This window comes from Cavia porcellus, unplaced genomic scaffold (assembly GCF_034190915.1).
Source record: "Cavia porcellus strain 051 isolate PalLab524CR breed Dunkin Hartley unplaced genomic scaffold, mCavPor4.1 scaffold_26, whole genome shotgun sequence".
Classification (NCBI taxonomy): Eukaryota; Metazoa; Chordata; class Mammalia; order Rodentia; family Caviidae; genus Cavia; species Cavia porcellus.
In genome coordinates, this window is record NW_026947509.1 from 20000903 (window position 1) to 20021456 (window position 20554).

At 35.4% G+C, this 20554-nt stretch overlaps 1 protein-coding gene across 11 annotated transcripts in view; it reads left to right on the plus strand.

Annotated features, from left to right (window-relative positions):
* Window positions 1-20554, plus strand: part of Rcor3 (REST corepressor 3) — a 53562-nt gene that overhangs the window by 28074 nt on the left and 4934 nt on the right. For 9 of the 11 annotated variants that reach the window (XM_063236828.1, XM_063236827.1, XM_063236831.1 and 6 more), the window contains 3 exons: window positions 1571-1789; window positions 6639-6716; window positions 13969-14026. In XM_063236828.1, the coding sequence (XP_063092898.1) occupies window positions 1571-1789; window positions 6639-6716; window positions 13969-14026 (355 nt within the window). The remainder of the gene's footprint in view (window positions 1-1570; window positions 1790-6638; window positions 6717-13968; window positions 14027-20554) is intronic. The other 2 variants (XM_063236829.1, XM_063236823.1) reach the window with 1 other exon arrangement.

Sequence of the window (20554 nt, forward strand, 5' to 3'; positions counted from 1 at the left end):
GTGTGAATTTGTAGCCTTCTGCTTTGCTAAATATGCTTAGTAGATCCAAAAGTCTTATCAAACCCAAAAGTCTTCTGGAAGAACTTTTTTAGTCTTTTATGTAAAGAATTATATTCTATGCAAATAGGAATAATTGACATCTTCCTTTATTTCTTTATCCTGCCTAATTCCTTTGACTATAGTTTCAAGTACTATATTGAATTGAAATGGTAAGAACACATGCCCTTGTCTCATTCCTGATTAGAGAAACAGTGCTTCCAGTTTTTCTTCTTCAGTATGATACTGACTTTTATTTGTCATACATGGCTTTTATCAGTTTGAAGAAAGATCTTTTTATACCTGCTTTCCTCAGTTTGGTTCTTTTTTTTTTTTTTTTTTTTGTATCATGAAATCTGGGATTTTATTATTTTTTCTCTGTCTATTGAGGTGATAATGTAATTTTTTTTCTAGTTAAGTGGTATATCACATTTATTACATATGTATGTTGAATCATCCTTGCATTGTTCCTGGGTGAAAACAACTTGGTCATGGTGTGTGATTTTTTTCAATGTGTTGCATTCTGTTTGCAATCATCTTTTTTATTGTTGTTTATTTTATTTATTTTTGGTTTAACTCAGGGCCTTTGCACTGTTATATCCCTAGTCCTTTTTTCTATTTTTTATTTCAAGACAGGATCTCATTAATTTGCAGAGTTTCCCAGGCTGGGCTTAAACTTGTATGCTTCAGATTTCCTGCCCCGGTGTTACAATTATAGGTATGTACCACTGTGCCCAGCTTGTAAGACTTTTGCTGAGGATTTTTGCATCTCGCGTTATGAAGAACATGAGTCTGCAGTTTTCTTTTTTCTTAAGTCTTTACCCATATTTGGTGTCAGGGTAATGCTAGCTTCATAGAATGAGCAGGAAGTGTCCCTCATTTTTAATTACATGGAGAAATTTGAGGAGCCTCGTTACTAGTTCTTCCCTAAAATACTGTTAAAATTCAACAGCTGGTAGATTTTTATTACTATATCAATCTCATTGCTTATTACCAGTCTGCTTAGATACTTTATTTCTTCTTGGTTCAAAGTTATGAACTTACCTATTTCTTCTAGATTCTCTTGATTCAGTGAATGTAAGTCTTCAAAATAATTTCTAATCCTCTGGATTTCAGTGGTACCTGTCATAATTTTGCCTTTCACATCTTGCTACTTTTATATTTCGAAAAATTTTATATTTGACAAGCTATATATTTTTGGGTATTTTTGTTTTCGTTTTTGCCTTTTATTAAGGAAAATACATTCCATCTTGAAGCAAACAGGAATAGTTTAGAGTCTTACTCTTTCATATATTCATGGTCCCCGGGACCTGGAAACCAAATATTTATTAATGCTGTAGGTTAATCTGGGAAGCATTACAATGTACACTTCCCACCCCAGTTGGTAATGCTGCAAGTGTCTGTTTGGACTTTGATGTAATTGGTTAGAAGTAGTTTTCAGGTGTACTTAGTGCCACACATACTTACACTGATAGCAAACTTTTCAGTTTGTAGAAGAAATGATCAGTCTATTACTCTGTGTTCACTGTCATAGGGTAACTCTGAGCAGCCTGTCCCAACTAGCAAGATTGGACTGGGCAGGAGAGAGTATCAGAGCTTACAGCATCGCCATCATTCTCAGCGCTCTAAGTGCCGTCCACCAAAGGGCATGTACCTGACCCAGGAAGACGTGGTTGCGGTTTCCTGCAGTCCCAATGCAGCCAACACCATCCTGAGGCAGCTGGACATGGAACTGATCTCACTAAAACGCCAGGTATTTTTTAATAAAAATAATACATTTAATGATTCTGTACATTTTTACTTGCTCATATCCACATGGTGGGGAGCTTTTGTTCATGGATTTTTCCTAATCATCCAAGTGAATCCCTTTATTGCTAATGAGAGCCTTGCTAAGCTTCCGCTTCCTGTGGAATGGGGAGTAGTAACCAAACTTCTATTATAGACCATTGGGCACTGTTTGCAATAACACACGTACAGTATTCTAGTGTTGGGCACATCTTGAATGCTCAGTAAGAACTGTTGTCTTCGTCATCAGTAGTAGTAGCCATAGTCTTGAGAGAATGTCATCCTAATCAAGTGATGGATAAGAGCTGGGACCAAGAATCTGTGAACCTTCACTTCTGATGTATACTCTTTCCATCTCTACTTGTGTGACCTTAGAGAGCTATGTAACTTCTCAGCCCCGTTATCTGCAAAGGAGAATTAAAGTAGAGTCACTGTCATCCAAGCAGCTCAGAAGGCAGAGGCAGGAAGAGCCCAAGTTTGAGGCCTGGGCCAGGAAACCTGGGTTCAAAACAAAAAAAATTAAAAGAGCTAAGAATGTGGCTCAGTAATAGAGCACTTGCCTACCATGCTTGAGTCCCTGAGTTCAAAATAAACTGCAAAAAACAAAATAAGGTGTTCAGAGGAATTAGGAAATACATGATGAGCATTTAAAACAATATGTGATATAACAATTCTCAGTGAACAGTTACTAGATCTGTGGCCTCTCAGTCTTGTTTTCCTGTTTCTGTTTATTTTCTTTGTAGTTTTTCTTCATCCCTTAGATATAGGTACTCTCTAAATCTGTACTTTCTTAGTCTAAATCAACCAACCCTACACTATATGCCATAACTTTTGAACCTGTTTTTTGAAGTTGTGACTTTTCTTCCAAGATTGATAGCTGTAATTCCAGCTACCTGCTAGATCTTCCGCCAAAAGATATTTTTGCTTCTCTTCCCTTTCTATTGAAACATCAGAATCATCTGATTCATCCTTGCCATTCCCCTCCCTAGTATGTATACACCCAGGCTATAATCAGTTAATATAATTTATTTCTGAAATCTTCTTTAAATTTTTCTTTGCTTGGTTGGTTTGGGGTTTGCTTGTTCGTTTTTATTTTTTGAGAAAGGATGTTCCTGTGTAGTCCGGGTCTGCCTTAAACTTGCCATGTGGTTCAGTCTAGGCTCAGTTGAGATCATTCTGCCTCAGCCTCCACCATACTGCGATTACAGGCTGGCACCACCATATCTAGGCTAACTCCCCTCATTTTGACTCCAATACTAGCCTTGTTTAGGGCCTTGCCTCCTTTTGTCTGGCAATAACCATCTTACTTATTCTTTCTGTCTGCTTCTTTTTAGCTCTAGGTGACACAGTTTCCAGGGCTAATACTTAAATTGTTGGCTCATGAAGTTCACTCCTCTAGCTACTCACCTTCAGCAGTCTCCAAAGGAGGTAGGCGAGTTTTGTAAAGGCAATGCCAAGAACTTTGAAATTCCCCCAGCATTAGAGAATGCTGAAGGCCTTTAAGACAACTGTGCTGTGATTGTCATATTTACATTTTTCAGCTGTGTGTCTTCCATTTGTGATGCATCCTAAGTTTATTGCTTTGTATTTAGAAAACTTAATCTTTAGAAAAACAGATGTTTCATTTTCATGTAATGCAATTAAGAAATATCATGTAGTATAAAACTTCTGAAAAGTTTGAAGGAAACGTAATCTCACTGATCAAATAGACCATTTTGTATCACTTCATTTTTTATCTAAAATGTAAGATCTTTACAGTTACGTAGTACAGGGTCACTAACCCCTGTCTTAGTAGAACCTGTTCAGATTTCTGTATCCCTTGTCCCTGATTATTCACCGAAGCTGGTCTCATTTCCCTCTCTTTCTATATCACACTTCCTGAATGAATACCTACATCAGCTTCTGCTTTCCTGCCACTATTTAATTCTCTCAATCTTTCCAGTCCCAAGTCTTCCCATACCCGATTCCCATTCTACCCCTGAAGAAGCCTCATCATCTGTGGCTGGACAGAGTAGTGTATATCCATAATCCTCAGGAAGAGATTAAATCCAGGAGGCTGAGGCAGGCCAGCCTGGGCATGACAAGACCCTGTCCAAAATTTTAAAAAATGATCTATGAATGAATCACCTGTTCTAATGTTCCTTATTTTTCTCTCCCTTGACTAACAGTAACATTTGCCACTTGTCAGCCACTTCTACCTTCTTGGAATTCCTTTCTCTGGACTTTTGTGATCCTGCCCTTTCCTAGGTGTATGTGTTATAGGGCTTTAAATTCTTAGTCTTTAGTCAAATCATAAATGTTCATGAAAGACAATACCTTATATACAACACTCCTTTGTAGAAAATCTGAATGATTTGAAAGGTCTCAAAAAACAAAGGAATAAAATTTGCTCAGTCAGCCTTATTCATGCTTCATGCGCAATACTGCCACTACACTTAATGAATTACTTTTTCTGGCTTTTAGAAGGAATTTTATTTTAAACTGTTCTCTTTTCCCTGGTTGTTCTCTTGACAGTGTCACATGGTAAAAGTTTGCTCAGACTGATTTCTCCTGTCCCACTTGGTTCTCCTGCACCCCGTTGCTTTTTGCATTCCCCATTTTAGTGGGCAGTGCTGCAAACACTCATCTCCTCAGCTAACCTTGCTTCCTCCTAATTCTCCACAATGAAGTGTTTCTAAAGGGGTTTTAGTTTTTTTTCAAAACTTTTTCTTCAGTCCATCTATATGTATTACCATCCTTGCATTCCTACTGTTCTATGAAAGTTTGCTTAAGTATTTAATATTTCTCACCTGATCTGTTAAATTAATCCATCTTCTTCATCTCATTCTGTTCTCCTTACTACTGGAAGTATCTTTTTTATAGGGAAATGCCATGTTCCCTGGATTAAGAATACTTTTGTGTCCTTTAGTCATTAGGAAAAATCCAAATTCTTTGGTCTGGCCCCAGCCTAACTTCTTGCCCAGGCCATTTGCTGTTGTTCTCTCCCTGAACATATTTCTTCCTGCATTTACCTTCTTTCTCCACAACCTGTGGCCTGCTTGAGTCCTTCCTAATTGGGGTCAGCTTCTCTAGCATATTCTCTATAGACCTGTCTTATAGCCACATACATACAAGCAAATTACTGTTTTTTTTATTTTCCCTCACCTACTCTCTCTCCCAGCTCCCTTTCCTGACAATGTTAGATGTTTTAGCATTTATCATATTTTATGTTAATTTATTTTCCCTTTATCCTGTGAGATCCTTGAAAGACTTAATATTTTATACCTGTGTGTATCTGACATGGCCAGCTTACCTTGAATCATCCAATATTTACACATGTTAGCTCTCTTTAAGATCTCTGGTGAAAAAATACAAATTATTTTAGAAATATTTGGTGGGGAGATGTCCAGGAAGAAGAGAAAAAAGTCCTTACCTTAAATGCTTTGAATGTAAATGACAGTAGCACTTGTAGAGTAATAGTGTAAATGCAGATGTCGTGGAATTTAAATGCAGGTTGTATCTTGTACATTTGTGGCTTTGGAAAGTCTCAAATTTACTATCTTACATTCTTAACTGTAAAATGGTTATAATAGAAGTACAGTCAGTACTGCTATAACTTGTTTTAAAAACAAAATTTATTCCAGTGCAGTTAATAGACAAGTCATTGATTCGAGCATAGAGTGAGTTTTGTGTTGCTTTAGTATGATCAGTCAGTGAAAAGCTGTACACAGTTCAGATGTGTACCAGCCACCTCAGTTCACTGTGTTATGAACCATACATATCTAATTGTAAAACCTTGATCTCGTTTAAAATAACCATCTCACCCCTTTACCATAACTCACAAGCTGCAACACACTTCTTGCAACTAGCCTTCAGATCTTTTTCAAGGTAAAGCAACATCTTGTAGCATTTATAGGTTTATTTCCTTTCCTCCTGCCTTCTCTTCCTCTTTCCTACTTCCTTCCCTACTTTCTTCCCTCCCCTTTCTTCCACCCCTCCTTCCTCCGCTTCCCCCTCCCTTTCTTTGCTGGGAATTAAATCCAGGGCCTTACACATACTAGGAAAATGCTCTATTGCTGAGCTATATCTCTAGACCCATAGTTTTAATTTTCTATACAAAATTCTTCTCTCATGTTTCTTAGGTTTCTTTCTTTTCATATTTGTCATTGATGAAGTTTTTGAGTATCGGATTCCAACCTCTTTTTCCCCATAAAACCTGTGGTTTTTAATTATGCATTTAAGAATGCATATGTTATGTTAAAGCAGAACTGATTGTACTTACCTCATAAGTGGTTGTGAGAATTTTTGCAATTTATTGTGTATAAACTACCAAGGACAAGATTTTATGCACAATAGATACCTAATAAACATTAGCCATCATTCTTCTTATAGAAATAATTGTTATTTTGTCAGAACATTATGGTAATGAGAAATGTGGGTGAAATTTAACTGGTGTTTATTTTAGTTGACTTTGGTTATTAAGCATTTTAACCCAGCTCTCAGGTGGCTGAGACAGGAGGATCACTGTGAGTTCAAGACCAGCCTGGACTACATAGTGAGTTTAAGGTCAGCTTGAGCTACATAGTGAGACCTAATATCAAAAAAAAAAAAAGTTAAAATATATTTTTAAACAGATTTATGATATTCAAAGTTGCTAAAAGTCTAATTCAAGCGCTTTTAATTGATATGTGGGTGATCTGTCACGCCCTAAGTATAGATATGTCTGCTCTTCTTCTGAAATAAAATTCAAGAGGATTTTGGTATATATCCCTTTATTTTAGTGCTCAAAAATTTACCCATTGCATTACCTGATTCACATTTTGCTTATTTTGTTGAAGGTTCAGAATGCTAAGCAAGTAAACAGTGCACTTAAACAGAAAATGGAAGGTGGAATTGAAGAGTTCAAACCTCCTGAGGTATGACACTGCAAAGTAAATGTAGTTGTTCTTTTGAGTTATCTGTTGTTCAAGAGCTCTTGATCACATGTACTGTTAGTATTTTCGAAGTTTCTCAGTGTTAATAATGTTAGGTGTCTCTTTTTTTTTTGACTAGATATTTTGAAGCGTGGTTGATCCTTTTGTACCTGTCAAATTATTTCTTCCTGCCCTTAGCGATTTGAATCAAGTAAAATACTTAGGGAAACAACTGTGGGAGTAGGCACAGTGTATATGACACAGAAAGCATGTTGATAAGGAAGCTGTGCATTTTTGGGTCCACAGTTCAGTTTCCTTGAAGCCCTTTTTTTACCTGTGTGAACTGATGACACAAACAAAGGAGTTCATTTCAACACATTTACATTGTCATTTGGCTCAGATTTTCAATTAGTATTTTAGTATATGGATTTATATTCTTATACCTCCATCCCTAAAAATATAACATCTAAAAACAAGATATAGATTGACATTTTTCTCAAGTCAAAACCTGTGATTAATGAGATTTGTAGTCATTAAAAGTACTGAAATCTGTCTCTGTCCAATGACATATTCATAGACATTTCTACTATAAAATCTTACCTCTGTTTAAGACTCCTACGTAATGCTTCAACTTTGGATTTGCCTTTCTTTGTATGTGATAATGTTACTTGGTCCCAGTGTGACATTTTTCTCCTCCAAATCACAGGCTGACAGAAATATCTGCAGGTGAAATATGTGTGAGGATCTGAGGAGAAGCAAGCATAGCACTTCAGAAATAATGTGTTCTATGCCACCTAATCACTAGAGTCACTCTTTGAGAAAGGAAGACTTATAAGAAGGAAGCTTTTGTTAGTTTTGAATAATCTCTTTCAAGAAAGTTAGGCTGTAGAAAAGAATGAAAAGTAGAGATTGATAAGCTCATTCCAAGCCCACAGGTAAACTGACAAACATCCTATCAAGTGGCATGGGTTTATTTAGGATCAGTGCAATACAAAAATGCTACTTTGTTTTACTATATGCATCAAAAATTATTTTAAACTTTGTATTGAAATTATTTTCAGTTTGTATTTGCACATTTAAATATATAATGCAAAAATGTGAAATGCCTGTAATTCATAATTTAAACATTAGGTAAGATACAGCAGATAATAAGAACCTGGGAGTAGCAGGAAGAACATCATGCTAGTAAGTCTGAACATTTAAACAGAATGTACCATTTCCTAGGAAGATATACCAAAGTTGCCTGAAAAAGAAAATACTGAATAATTTATAATCACCAAATAAAGTGAAAGCATATTTTAACAGTTTTCTTTCACAGTAAAACACCAGGCTCAGATAATGTTACAGAAAAGGTCTATCACATTTTCAAGGAATATTCTAATCTCAGATTTTTCATAAAATCCTAGACCTGTCCAGCTTATTGTTATCTGAAAATAAAAGATAGCGTCTTACCTTTATGCTTCCTCTTTGATCTTACATAAACCCATAGTAATAGGTAAAGCAGGTGCTGCTATTTTGCATAAGGAAATAACCTAGCCAAAGTCGCAGAAGTAGTAAATAGTGGAACTCTGTATTTCAGGTTTTGGAATCATTAGTTCTAGATTTGTATATATTATACTGCCACCTACTTTGGGAATTTTTATAGAATAACAAAATTGTGTGTTCTCACATTTGAATGTAGTCACTGGGTTAGAAATGGTCAAATATTTGTTATATTTTTGACTTATAAAAATAATGATCAAAATAAAAGTTATCCAAATCTTGTCAGTATCATGCATACATTGAAATTTGAGTATTACTTTAAGGTGATTCATTGACCATGACTTAGAGGGAAAAATATATATACACACATGCTTTGTCATCTAGGAAGTCCCCAGAGTATATTTAGATTTATCACATGTATTATTCCTGTTGTTTTCAGGATGACAATTTAAATATATATTTCAAAGTACCAGATTCATAATCACAATAAAGACCTTGAAGAAGAATCATGTAATCTATTCTTTTACTTTTATGTTAAGACTTTACCAAAGAATGTTAATAAAATAATTAACAGTGGGTCATTTTTAAAAAGTACCTTACAGTTCCTAATGTGCTTCACTTACTAAATTTGTTTTATTATTTTCATTTAAAGACTTACTGGGAAAAGTTCATTCACTTCTGCAAGTATTTTTTTAGGTTTTTGTTTTGTTTTGTTTTTGAGACAGTGTCTCACAGTGTAACCCAGGCTGGCCTCAAACCTGTGGCAGTCCCCCTGCCTCAACCTCCTGAGTGCTGGGACTACAGGTGTACACCACCATGCCCAGCGTTTCTTGTGAGGCATTGTTCTACCCTGTGGAATGTGTGCATGAGGAAGGGAGAACACAGAGATGAAGAGAAGATGACGTGGTTTTGCCACCCACTTTAAAAGAAAGAGCCTATAGTCTGGATATTAGAAGACAGACTGCCAAAAGTTATGTAGTAGATTCATAAACCAAATGCTACAGGGAACAGTGGAACATTACCCATTCTGGCTAAGATAATCAGGGATGACTTCCTGGAAGGGGAGTTTCAGCTGAGCTTTGAAGGATAAGTGAAAACTTCACACACACAAAGTACAGTGGAGGGCATTCCAGGTAGAGGATAATGGAAGCATTGATGTTGTGTTGAATAGTATATTCAAAATATAAATCTGTTGGGGGAAATTAAAAACACTCTTAACAAACCAGGCAGCAAGTATTCCCTGAGCAATTCCTGTGTGCTCATTATAATGCTAATTACTATCAAGGATTCAATGAAAATATAAAACACTTTTCTCAAAAAAAGAGTGACAGTTGGGCTTGGTGGCACATGACACATGCCTGTAATATCAGCATAGTGAGAAGTCAAGACAGGAAGATGACAATTTTGAGCCTAACTCAGGCAGTTTGGCAACTAGGTGAGACGGGTGAGAGGAGGGCTCCATGCAAAGGCCATGGGTTCAATCCCTAGTACAACAGGGGTTAGGGCTGGGGAAGAGGAAAGAAAGTTAAAATGTCAGCTTAGGAAGGTAAACTTGATGAAGAGGAGTAATGGACAGGAGTGAGAGAGATGGTCACAAGATTGCTCAAGGGCTACTTTGTGTAAGATAAATGGGCAGAAGCCGAGTGTAATAGTCCTTATGAAAGCTAGAGAGAAATGTATGACTTTTAAGCCAAATGAAGAACACTGAGATTTCTTCAGTAGGGGAATAATGTAATTTTAAATGTTAATGGTAGGCAAATTATCCTGGCATTCTTGTGTAGGGTTTATTAGGACAGGGAAACTTAATTAATGGCTGTAAAGTACTAAGCATGAAATAATCAATGGTAAGGGAGTATAAATAGGGCTCAGTACTAGTAGTAATGGAAACAAGTGAGAAACCCCCCAGAGAACATTGAAAACAGGAAATCAATGTGCCTTCTTCAGAGTATTTGCATGTGGTAAGGTAGAGGTGGTATATCTTGTTGTGCTTTAATTTGTTTGGATGACATTAAGTAGATGGCACAAGGAGATGACTAAACTAGGAAGTGAGAATAATTATAAATTAAAAAGCAATACTTTTGAAGCAAGAAATTTCCTGTCTAATCCTTTTTGTGCCTGACATCTGTTACACTTCTTAAACAGCAGCAATTAAGACCAGGGTTTGCTATATAGAAGAATATACTTTGTGTACCCCATAGCAAACTACAACTACAACACAGTTTTGGATTCCTAGATATCTACACCAGATTTTCTTGTGCTTAAAGGAGAATATAAAAATCCAGTAACAGAACGGGAATAGTAAAATTTTGACCTTAAATCTCGTTCAACTTTCTCAGCTCTCCACTGCTTCCATTTTGTCACAGTGGACTCCTCCTGTAGAGCCATGTTCTTCTCTCTTACATTTCCCCTTCAAAGGTGCCACTTAAGGATTAACTTTGTCACAGAAAGCTAAATTCTGCAACTGCTGATTCCCCTTCTCTGAGTCCTCATTTTAGGTGACTGCCCCTCTCTTTTTCTTTCTTTAACTTTTGAGAGATTTGGGTCTCTTCTGATCAGTTTTTTTACCTTCCATATGGTTCCTGTGATTTCTTTGAACTGAAGAAAATTCTAGTTTTTTAGATATACATAAATACATTTTTTATACAACACTGCCCTAGAATGAAGTCAAGTCAACAGCTTCATGTAAGGTTGGGCTAAAAAATAAGTGTCTGTTCCAATGCCGGGAGAAGACATGGTTGTGTGGATGTTTGAGACAGCTGTGTGCCTATCCGTGACCATCTTTATAAGGACATTTCAAGAGATTTTGAAACAGAAGACACACAACTTTTAAAAAAATGTATAGCCCCATGTTGGAACCTTATGTCTAGGTGAGATATTCTTCCATTATTTTTCCTTGTAAAAATTTCCCAGATTCTTCAAAAACATGTTTGAGTAAGTAAATCTCTCTTATTCTCATGTAAAACTGCACTGTACCTGAGCATTCAAATACTTCATTCTCTTTACACCATGTTAATCTTAGCCTCTCTTTACACAGCATTTCTTAACTTTCTAAGATCTTTAACAGTGTCGTCTTTCTCCCAGCTATCGGGTTCAAAGTCTTACTTTGGTTAAAATCATACCAATTTCTTACAGACATGCCCTTATATCTCCACCCCGCTGACAAAAGGAATTGATTGTTAAATTTAGTGTGAGTTTATCAGCCTTGGTTTTTACTACCCTTCATTTAATCATAGTTTTTACTACTTTAAAGATCACCAACTCTCCAGACTCATCTATTGCTTCTTCCTGACATACATTCTGCTTTTCCTTGCACACGGGATACCTTTTCACTTTCCAGAAACTTCTATTCTAAAATGCTTCTCAGTCTCCAGTGCTTCCATTTTTCTCTTGTTCTCCCCCCGACACAACACACTAATCATTGTGACTTTTTCTCCCATTTTTGCATTCCCCATTATATTTGCTACTCTTAATTTCTATAAGTCATTACTTGTGTTCATCTAGTCTCCTGATGTTTTCCTAAGTTTTATGAAGTGTAGATGACAGTAATTTTTCATGGTGTATATTACTTCTCTTTAACTTTTTCTTTTCTTTATGCTGTATTTCTCTCTAGTTTCTGCTTTGGATTTTGATTCAGGCACTGCAATATATTTTCTTGTATTCTGAATATATACTCATATTTTGCTATATTTACTCTTCACAGCAGCTTGTATGTATGGCATCTAAATTATCAATAGTCTAAGGAATATATGGAAAAGCAAAAGTTGCCCAATGAGAACATTCTCTTCCTAGTGACCCTGGCTGTGACCTGTGTCATCCATCTCATTAGCACCCTTGTCTGTCATTCTTATTAACACAGTGTGAATGCAGCACAAACTAAAACAATATTGCAAACTTTGCAATGATGAAAACCATTATGAGTTAAAGTGCAAGGAAATTACTTCACCCACCCACAAAATTGCTGTCAGATGAATATCCAAAGAATTAACAGTTGAATAAAGGATGACTCATAGGCAAGCACTTCCAAAAAAAGAATAATTTAACAAGGAATTAAGAAAAGGCATTAATTATTGAAATCTTAAATGCGGCTGTTTTCTGATCATTTTATGAATTTTAAAACCAAAAAGTTATTTTAAAGGCAGATTAACTAAATCTTTAGCTATTTCTAATAAACAGTTCTATAAGCTTTATTTTCAGATTGAGATCTATAAGCTTTATGTATCAGATTGAGTTACAGTCAGCCCCATTTTTTTCATAATTTACTGTAAAATACTTGGACCTGTTCCAGTACCAGTTAGCAGGGGGCAGCAGAGGTGTATGTGTGCATGCATGTACACACAGGCACCAGCATGCACCAGGGATCAAACCCAGGGCTTTTATGTTGAACTACATCCTCCAGCTCTTTTTGTTTTTGAAACAGGGTCTTGATAAGCTGTCCTGGAAAGGCTCAAGTTTGCGATCCTCCTGCCTCAGTCCCTGAGAATACAGCAGTTTCAGGACTTCCTTTATCTACTTCTCATAGCCAGGGTAGCATCAGATTACCTGCATGTATGTAATCAGTAGCTCCTATGTTATTTTCATTAATCTCTTTTTTGGGAGTGTCATCTTTTTTCTCTCACCTTTTAAGCTTTGGTTTACACCTTTATTCTTCCTTCCATATGTGTCCTGTGGGTTTTTAATCCCTGCTCTTTCTTTTTTTTGTTTTTGCTGTTCACATGTCTTCATTACTTCTTGACCTGCCTTGTTACCCATTTATAATCTCTGAAATGCAGTCATTACTGTTCTGGCTTTTCCCTCTTAGCCAGGCCTTTTTTTTTTTTTTTTTTTTTTTTTCTTCCCTGCTTTTCTCAATACTTTTTCTCCTCTAAGAAAATGTTTTTTGCTTTGAATTTTTGTTTCATTCTGCCTTCTAAATTGTACCTCCATACTGTGCACTGTAGAAACTGTTACCTGCTGTGAGCTAAACAGCCCTTCTCAGGCAGAAGCCTTCTTTCTATTTTGCTCTACAAAACAGATGTAACTGCAGGTCACCTTGTCATGGCAGTCTTAGTCCTTGTCATACCTTGTCTTAGTCTCTGCAAGCTGCTATGCTTACTTCTGGCCCTCCATCTACAGACATAGAGCCTTGAGCTACTATCAGTGGATATAAACTAAGGAGTTCTGCATAGGTAATTTTATATTGTAGTACTACCATAGTAAAAATTCTAAAGTTATGAGTTTTGACCAAAAAATCCTGGAACAATATTGGGAGGCCTTGGGAGAAAAACAAATACCTGTTATTATCTGTTATCAGTGGGTTACTTTCTGTTTCAGAAATTGATAAAGAAATGTTTAAGGACTTGGGTCAGTCCTGTGTTCTTTGTGAAATTGTGACAGTTTTAAGATGAGGAAGGATAAGTTACAGTGTGAACAGGAGAAATGTTAGAAACACAGATCCTTTCTAAAGAAAAATCTTTTAAATGTTAAAAAAGACTAAATGTATCCACACTGTGTGATAGGAATATTGCAATCAGAAAATGTTTTAATATCTCAGATTTAAAGCACAAATGTTTATTCTCCCAAATTGATAATTTCCCTTAATAAAAGGGAATAAACCTTTCTGTGTGGGTAAAAGGTAATTGAATATACATTTTTAATCCTTCTAAAAGTGGAATCTTCTTAAGTGAGTTTTAGTAAACTCATGTCTGTGGTTTGATAAGAAGTTTTTAAAAATAAGCACTTTGAAAAAATGTCTGTCTTCATATCCTCATTAGGAAACTTCTCTTTAATTTTGTAGTCAAATCAGAAAATTAATGCCCGTTGGACCACAGAGGAGCAGCTTCTAGCAGTGCAAGGTATATTAAAGATAAGCAGTTATTGTTGTTCATAATTATTTTACTTGTCATGAAAGATGACTACCATAGTTCTTCCTTCCCTTTCTTCAGAAGTGGATCAAGAAAGGGGTCTTGTGTTCACTGCAAAGACCCAATGACCAGGCGTGCTGTGTTGTGTTTGTGGGTGTCACACACCAAGTGTGTGCATTTTGGGTTCTGAACTGACCGGTACTCCTCTGCACAGGGTAATTGGTTTGCAACAAGCGTGCCCAACCCTGCTGCACTGCTCTGGCCATAGGGCTCACTCTTACTGTGTCACTCACTGGTGACTCATAATGAAGAGCAGAAAATGGGATGTAGTATGTTTTTCATTTTTCTAATCACTCCATATAATAGTATGTTTCTTATTTTTTTAAGTGCCAGGTATTGAAAATGTTAACAATTTGCTTACTTTTCAGTGTATCATGCCCTGAGAGATGTAGCTCTAGATGCTTAGAAACCTGAATTTATATATTTTAAAAATATGTATTTTAAAAAGGGACGTCAAAAATACACATACAGAATTTTAATGGATTATTTATAAGAATATATTTTTGAGATGTATGGCAAATGATTTTATGAAAGCACTCATGGGCAAATTGGAAATATAAACTTGGATTTTCTCATGTTTGAATTACTTGAAGCAAAATTTGTATATTTTTATTAAGTACTGTGGATTTTGCTTTCCTCTTCAAAATAAACTGTTTGCAGGAATGGTTGTGCAATTTAAAATGTGTCTACATTTTGTTTCTTCTTGAGTGAACCCTCTTTGTGTTGAGTACCTAGAGCTTTTTGTCTGTGTTAACTGCTATGAGAGAGAGGGGCCCTGTGAAACATGCCAGCACACTTTTAAAAATCTTTCCAAATAATCAATAGATTTTAATACAAAAAATCCTACTCAAGCAACATTCAGAGATGAGAATAATACTATTAAAGATCTACTAAAATAGGAATCTACAGTTTAGAGGGGGGTAAAAATTAGCCAGTCAACATGATTTGAAAATGTCAAAGGATGGGTGTCAGTAGGATATCAGCTTCCATTTGGCCATCTAGCCTGACAGTCTTTTTGTAGAAAGAACTGGATCTGTGCAGGCTGGGTCCCAGGTGTTCACTGAGCATAGCCATCTTTGTAGAGCTAAGTTTCTGAAGGAATCAGAACATGGTGTAGTTATGGTGTAATGTCTTTGATAGTTACTTTAAAATTAGACTCTGATAATTCAAATTTTTGTTTAAAAGCTAGCATTTGCAATGGTTGTTTCATATTCCTTTAGAACTATAGCTTACTGCCCTAGCATAATTAGTTGGAATAGGCATTCCTTTTATTCATGTAAAGCCTAAGTTTCTCCTATTTTAGTATATTATCTGGTAAGAATTGAACACTGCCTTCTAGTGTTAGGTTGCATAAAGGTGAGTGCATTAATTCTGTACTATAATACAAGAAATTGTCCTGATAAAAAGATTTTATGAAGATGCTTTCCAAGAAAGATGTGAACTAATATTTCTCTACACGACATCAGGGTTCCACCGTATTCCACAGCACTGTTGTCTTTGTTAGGGTCCACTGCATCTTAGGACTGGGTTGGACATGCAAAACTGCACGCAGGGAAGGACAGGCTGAGGTCTGCGTGGATAGATAGCTTGAGCTGTACATGTGGGCAGAGCTTATAAATACTAGAGTACTGATGCATACAATCAGACATTTCCTCTCGAGACATACATGTTAGTCTATTCACATTTAAAAAGTAGCCTTTTAAATCAGTTAATATGGGAGTTTGTATCGGGCTCTGCAGCCGTTAGGATCCTGGAGGGACTTTTTAAATGTTAATGTCTTGTTTTTACTTATTTTGACTTTGGAACTTTTGTTTTCATTTTAGGCTTTTCAGTTTTTGTTATTGTTACATATAATAAATCAATATAAAGCAATTTGTGTCTAAAATAGTTATTTTGACCCCCCCCCAAGCTGGGTTTGGTGGCGCATGCCTGTAATCCCAGCAGTTGGGAGGCTGAGGCAGGAGGATCATTGCAAGTTCGAGACCAGCCGGAATTGCAAAGTGAGTTCAAGGCCAACCTGAACTGCATATCGAGACCCTGTCTCACAAAGACTAAAAAAAAAGTTATCTAAGATTAAAAAGCACCATTTTGTCTTATGTGTAGCACATTTATACAGTGTCCAGAAATGATGTCCTATAAAGGATATAATCATATAGTAATGTCACCTACCCCCTGACTCAGTGGCTAAAATATATCAAATATATAAAGTATCTATTTTAATATGTGTACTTTGCTATTAGAAGCTAAGAGCTCCTTATTTTTTCTTTAATGTTTATGATATATCTTCATGTGGTGTTACTTTGATGACCATTACAGTTTTACAGGGTAATTTGTTTTGATATGAATGTGTTTTATTTTGTATAGCACTTTATATTCAAAACAATTTTTACATACATCTGATTTTACACTCATTTGTAAAATGCTTTATAATTATCTTGCTCACAATAGGCTATCACAGTGACCTGGAAAAAATAATAAAGCTAGTGCTACATTAAAATTTATGATTCTATTATATAAGCTGTTGTAACTCTTTAAAACCAAACATCAAGACCATATTCTTTCAAATCATGTATTTCCCACCTCACTTTCTTATCTGATCTGTTCACATTATTGTTAGTTCCCACCTCACTTTCTTATCTGATCTGTTCACATTATTGCTAATCATTTGTGTAAATTTTTCTTTCTCCCTTGATGGAGAGTAGGGAGTCATATTCACATCCATTAGGAATATGTTTATACTTTGTAATCTATCTCTTTGTTATGTTCATTCTAGTTTACCTATGTTATAATTTCAGTAACCTTCAGGAGTCCCCAAGCTAGCTGACTGAGACAGCTCATTTGAGAGAATGTTAGACTAGAGGCGTCCCCAAGCCAATTATCATTAATGCTGCTAATTTAGACCACTTAAAATATTTGCCAAGTACTGTTCTATAATTTCTGTCATCTGTTCTAACTTGAAGTATCTAAATTTTCTATTTCAGTAAATTGCTTAACAGTGAGACCAGTCATGTTCTCATATTTGTGTTAATGATAAAATATCCCTGTTTCTATCTTGTGTCATATATAAATATTCTAATTTATAATGCTTTTAGAAATTATTCTAAAATTAATATTTGTATGATAAAAATTCTTTTGAGGGGCTGGGGATTTAGCTCAGCAGCATAAGCACCTGCCTTGCAAGCAGGCAGCCGTGAGTTCGATCCTTGGTACCAATGAAAAGGAAAAAGACAAAAAAAAAAAATTCTTTTGAGCAAAAATTGAAAAAGAAATTACATTCTAGGTGTATCTATGTAAAATGCAGCAATACTTAGCTGTTTTTAGAAAATAATACATTTAAATGATAAAACATTCTTCAAAAAGTAGAGAAGGCAAAAGTTTATTTTATTTTAGACCACTGCCAAAATATATTTCTTTCCTTTTTTGCCTTTTAATATATTCCTTTATTAGTTTTGGTGCTATAAAAAGTAGTTCCTAGTTAAAATCTTAGTACTATTTTAAGATAAAAGTTTTTCCAATTTTATCAGAATGTCAACTTTGACTTTTAGTTCTTTCTGTATGTTTCCAGCCATCTCAGTAATACTGAACTGTGTTCAAGTTGTTAAGTTGTTACGCTTACATTAAAAGCTGTCTTATGTAGATCATGTATTGGATCCTTTTTAAGATAAACAAGTTACAGATTTAGAAATTGCCTTCTTTCTGATTGTCTCATACTTTAAAAGGCTAGAATGGTTGATAAAATAGAATACATTGATTAGACAAAATATAAAAGTGATAAAAATATAAAGATAGTAAATGATAAAAATATAAAGATAGTAAATCTGTCTACAAATGAATAAAGAAAGAGGAAACAGGAGATTCATGCTTCTGCATCTGAAAGGTCCTAAGAATGGAGATCCCAAAATAACTGTCAGCCTTCTCTAATATGCTTACTTCAAATAATGGATGAGTTAAAATTTTCAGCATTTTTGTGATGAAATGTAATATACAACAAAGAGAATAGGAATGAAACACCCAGAAGAGATTAGAAAGAAAATACATGATTTTAGCTTTTAGCTCTCACCCATGTGTACCAATTGTTCTGTTACCGATATTTTTTCTCCCTTCTTTAATGTTGAATTTATGTAGATTTACAGGCAGTAGAAATACTTTTGCAAACGATTTGAGTTTATTTCTTGTTGATTGAAAAGAATCACATCCCTAAAAATTCTAAAACTTCCTATGCACCTATTTTAAAATAAATTTTTAAAAATTTTATACTCTTCAATTAAGTGCATGTTCACTTTAAGAATTTTACTTGTAAGAAGGAGAAAAACAATTTCAGCATTCTGGGAGACTGAGGGCCAAAAGACCTCAAATTCAAGCTCTCTTGGTCAGTGTAGCAATTTAAATTTACTTGTTTCAAAATTTTAAATTTTTTTTAAAAAAACTAAGAAGAACTAGGGATGTAACAGCACAGAGGCCCTGGGTTCAATCACCACCGCCATTTTAAAAAGGTGGGGAGCAGGAAAATTATCTCCTGAAATTTTCCAGCCCAGAAGCAGCTTGCCACTATTAATGCTTTGCCTTTCTGATTGTTTTTGTTTATCCAAAATTGGATTTTAAAAACAAATTTTTAAATATGAAAGCAGTTATCCATGCTGAAAAAAAATTCTGATTTCATATCTAGAATTGAGAAAGTCTCCTAAAGTTACCATCTTGCAAACCAAAACGTAAAAATTGCAAGTGAACAAACTCAACTAATCCAGAGTTTGGAGTAATTCAGACAATGACTATGGTAAAGTCAGTACTATTAATAAGAGTACCTTCTTTAGCAAATTACAAGTGTGAGTATATAAATGTAAAAAGGATATTAATGTGTTTTTTACTTTGGGTAATACACAATACCGTTTGGAAAATGGGCAGAATATCTTAGTAAATTATATTTTTATGTTAATTTTCCAAACAAAACTTTATATATTAAATATCACAAGGTATCTCCCAGCATAGCCAAATTGTTTCATTATAACTTTCAAATAAAGTCTAGAAATTTGACAAAAACAATTTTTTTCCTCCCTGGAAAATTTACTGTTTGTTTCCTCCAGGGTTCTCCAAACATTACTTGCTTAACCCTTGAAAACTGATCTTTTGCCCTGAGGGTAAAATTTTACCCTCAGGCAAGACTGATTTATGTTGAATTCCCTTGCTGAGAAAGCAATCTGGTTTACTTACACAGTATGAAAAAAAGAATGGATTACCCACCCCACATGCATGCCCCATGTACAGATTAGAAGTCAGAAGCTCTGATGCCATAACTTTGCTAAACTTGCCAAACTCTCAGGGCTTCTTGTCACTGCCCCTGCTAGGCTGACCTAGAAGCCCAGGCAGAGATTGTTCTGAAGGAGCAGTCATGAAAATTCAGTTGGCATCTTACTGGAATTTGCCTAGTTGCTGACCACAGAGCTTAAGTCTTCTAGCCAAAACATACTGTTGAGAAGTGTCATTAGCAAGAAATATAGAGTGTAAAAGAAGTGAATATAGAGTATAAGAGAATATAGAATATAAAATAAGAGAATATAGAATATAAAGAAGAAATATAGAGTGAAAAAGAAGTGTATTCTGTGTGTTTCCTATGGTTTAAGGAAGAAAAGTAGAATTAAACCTTAGCGAGGAATCTTTTTCCTGAGCACTTCTTGCAACCTTAGCATAGTAGTATTGCTGGTGCTCTTGTGCATTCCATAGGATAGTGCTTTAAACCTTTTTCCCATAATGGTACACAGAAACTTGCTAGAAAAATTGATACATTGAAGCAGCAGATGAGGCTGCTTTAGTCCGGGGGCAACTGCAAGGCCCTCCAGCTACGGTAAGCCCTGTTTAGCCATCCTTTAGACTGAGGGAATTAGGATCTGGCCACATAGGCTTGGGACAGACTGGGATCCTCAACCAAACCACAAAGGTCTGCTGGAGGCCCTGTGCCTTGAGGCTGTAGACTGCTTATGTGAGCTAATAATCAACATACCTGGTGACATGGAAGAAGTCCTTGCCATCCAGAGTCTTTAGAAAATCTAAAGCTCTTACATAAATTCATCTATGTATGAATTTAGAGTATATTTTGTAAATGTGACAGTATTAGGTGACAAGGTAAAATTCATTGAGGAAGAAAGAATTGAAAAAAGTGTAAAGGATTAGCTTCAGAAACTTATATAATAGAAACAATCTTGGAGACAATTTCAGGACTAATTATGCAATTTGGGGAATATATTTTGTAAAACAGGTATTGTGGAATGTATCTTCAAACTCGGGGTCAGAGTCTTAATGTCACTAGGAACAGGAAAGGTCTAAACTTTTGTTCAAAAGTTTTCGTTTTGAAACTCACTCAGGTTTTACCATTTCTAGAATGTAAATTAAGTATCCCTTATGAAAATCACTACACTGATAAACACTAGCTGATTCATCATCACAAGTTAATTTTCAGTGCAGCTG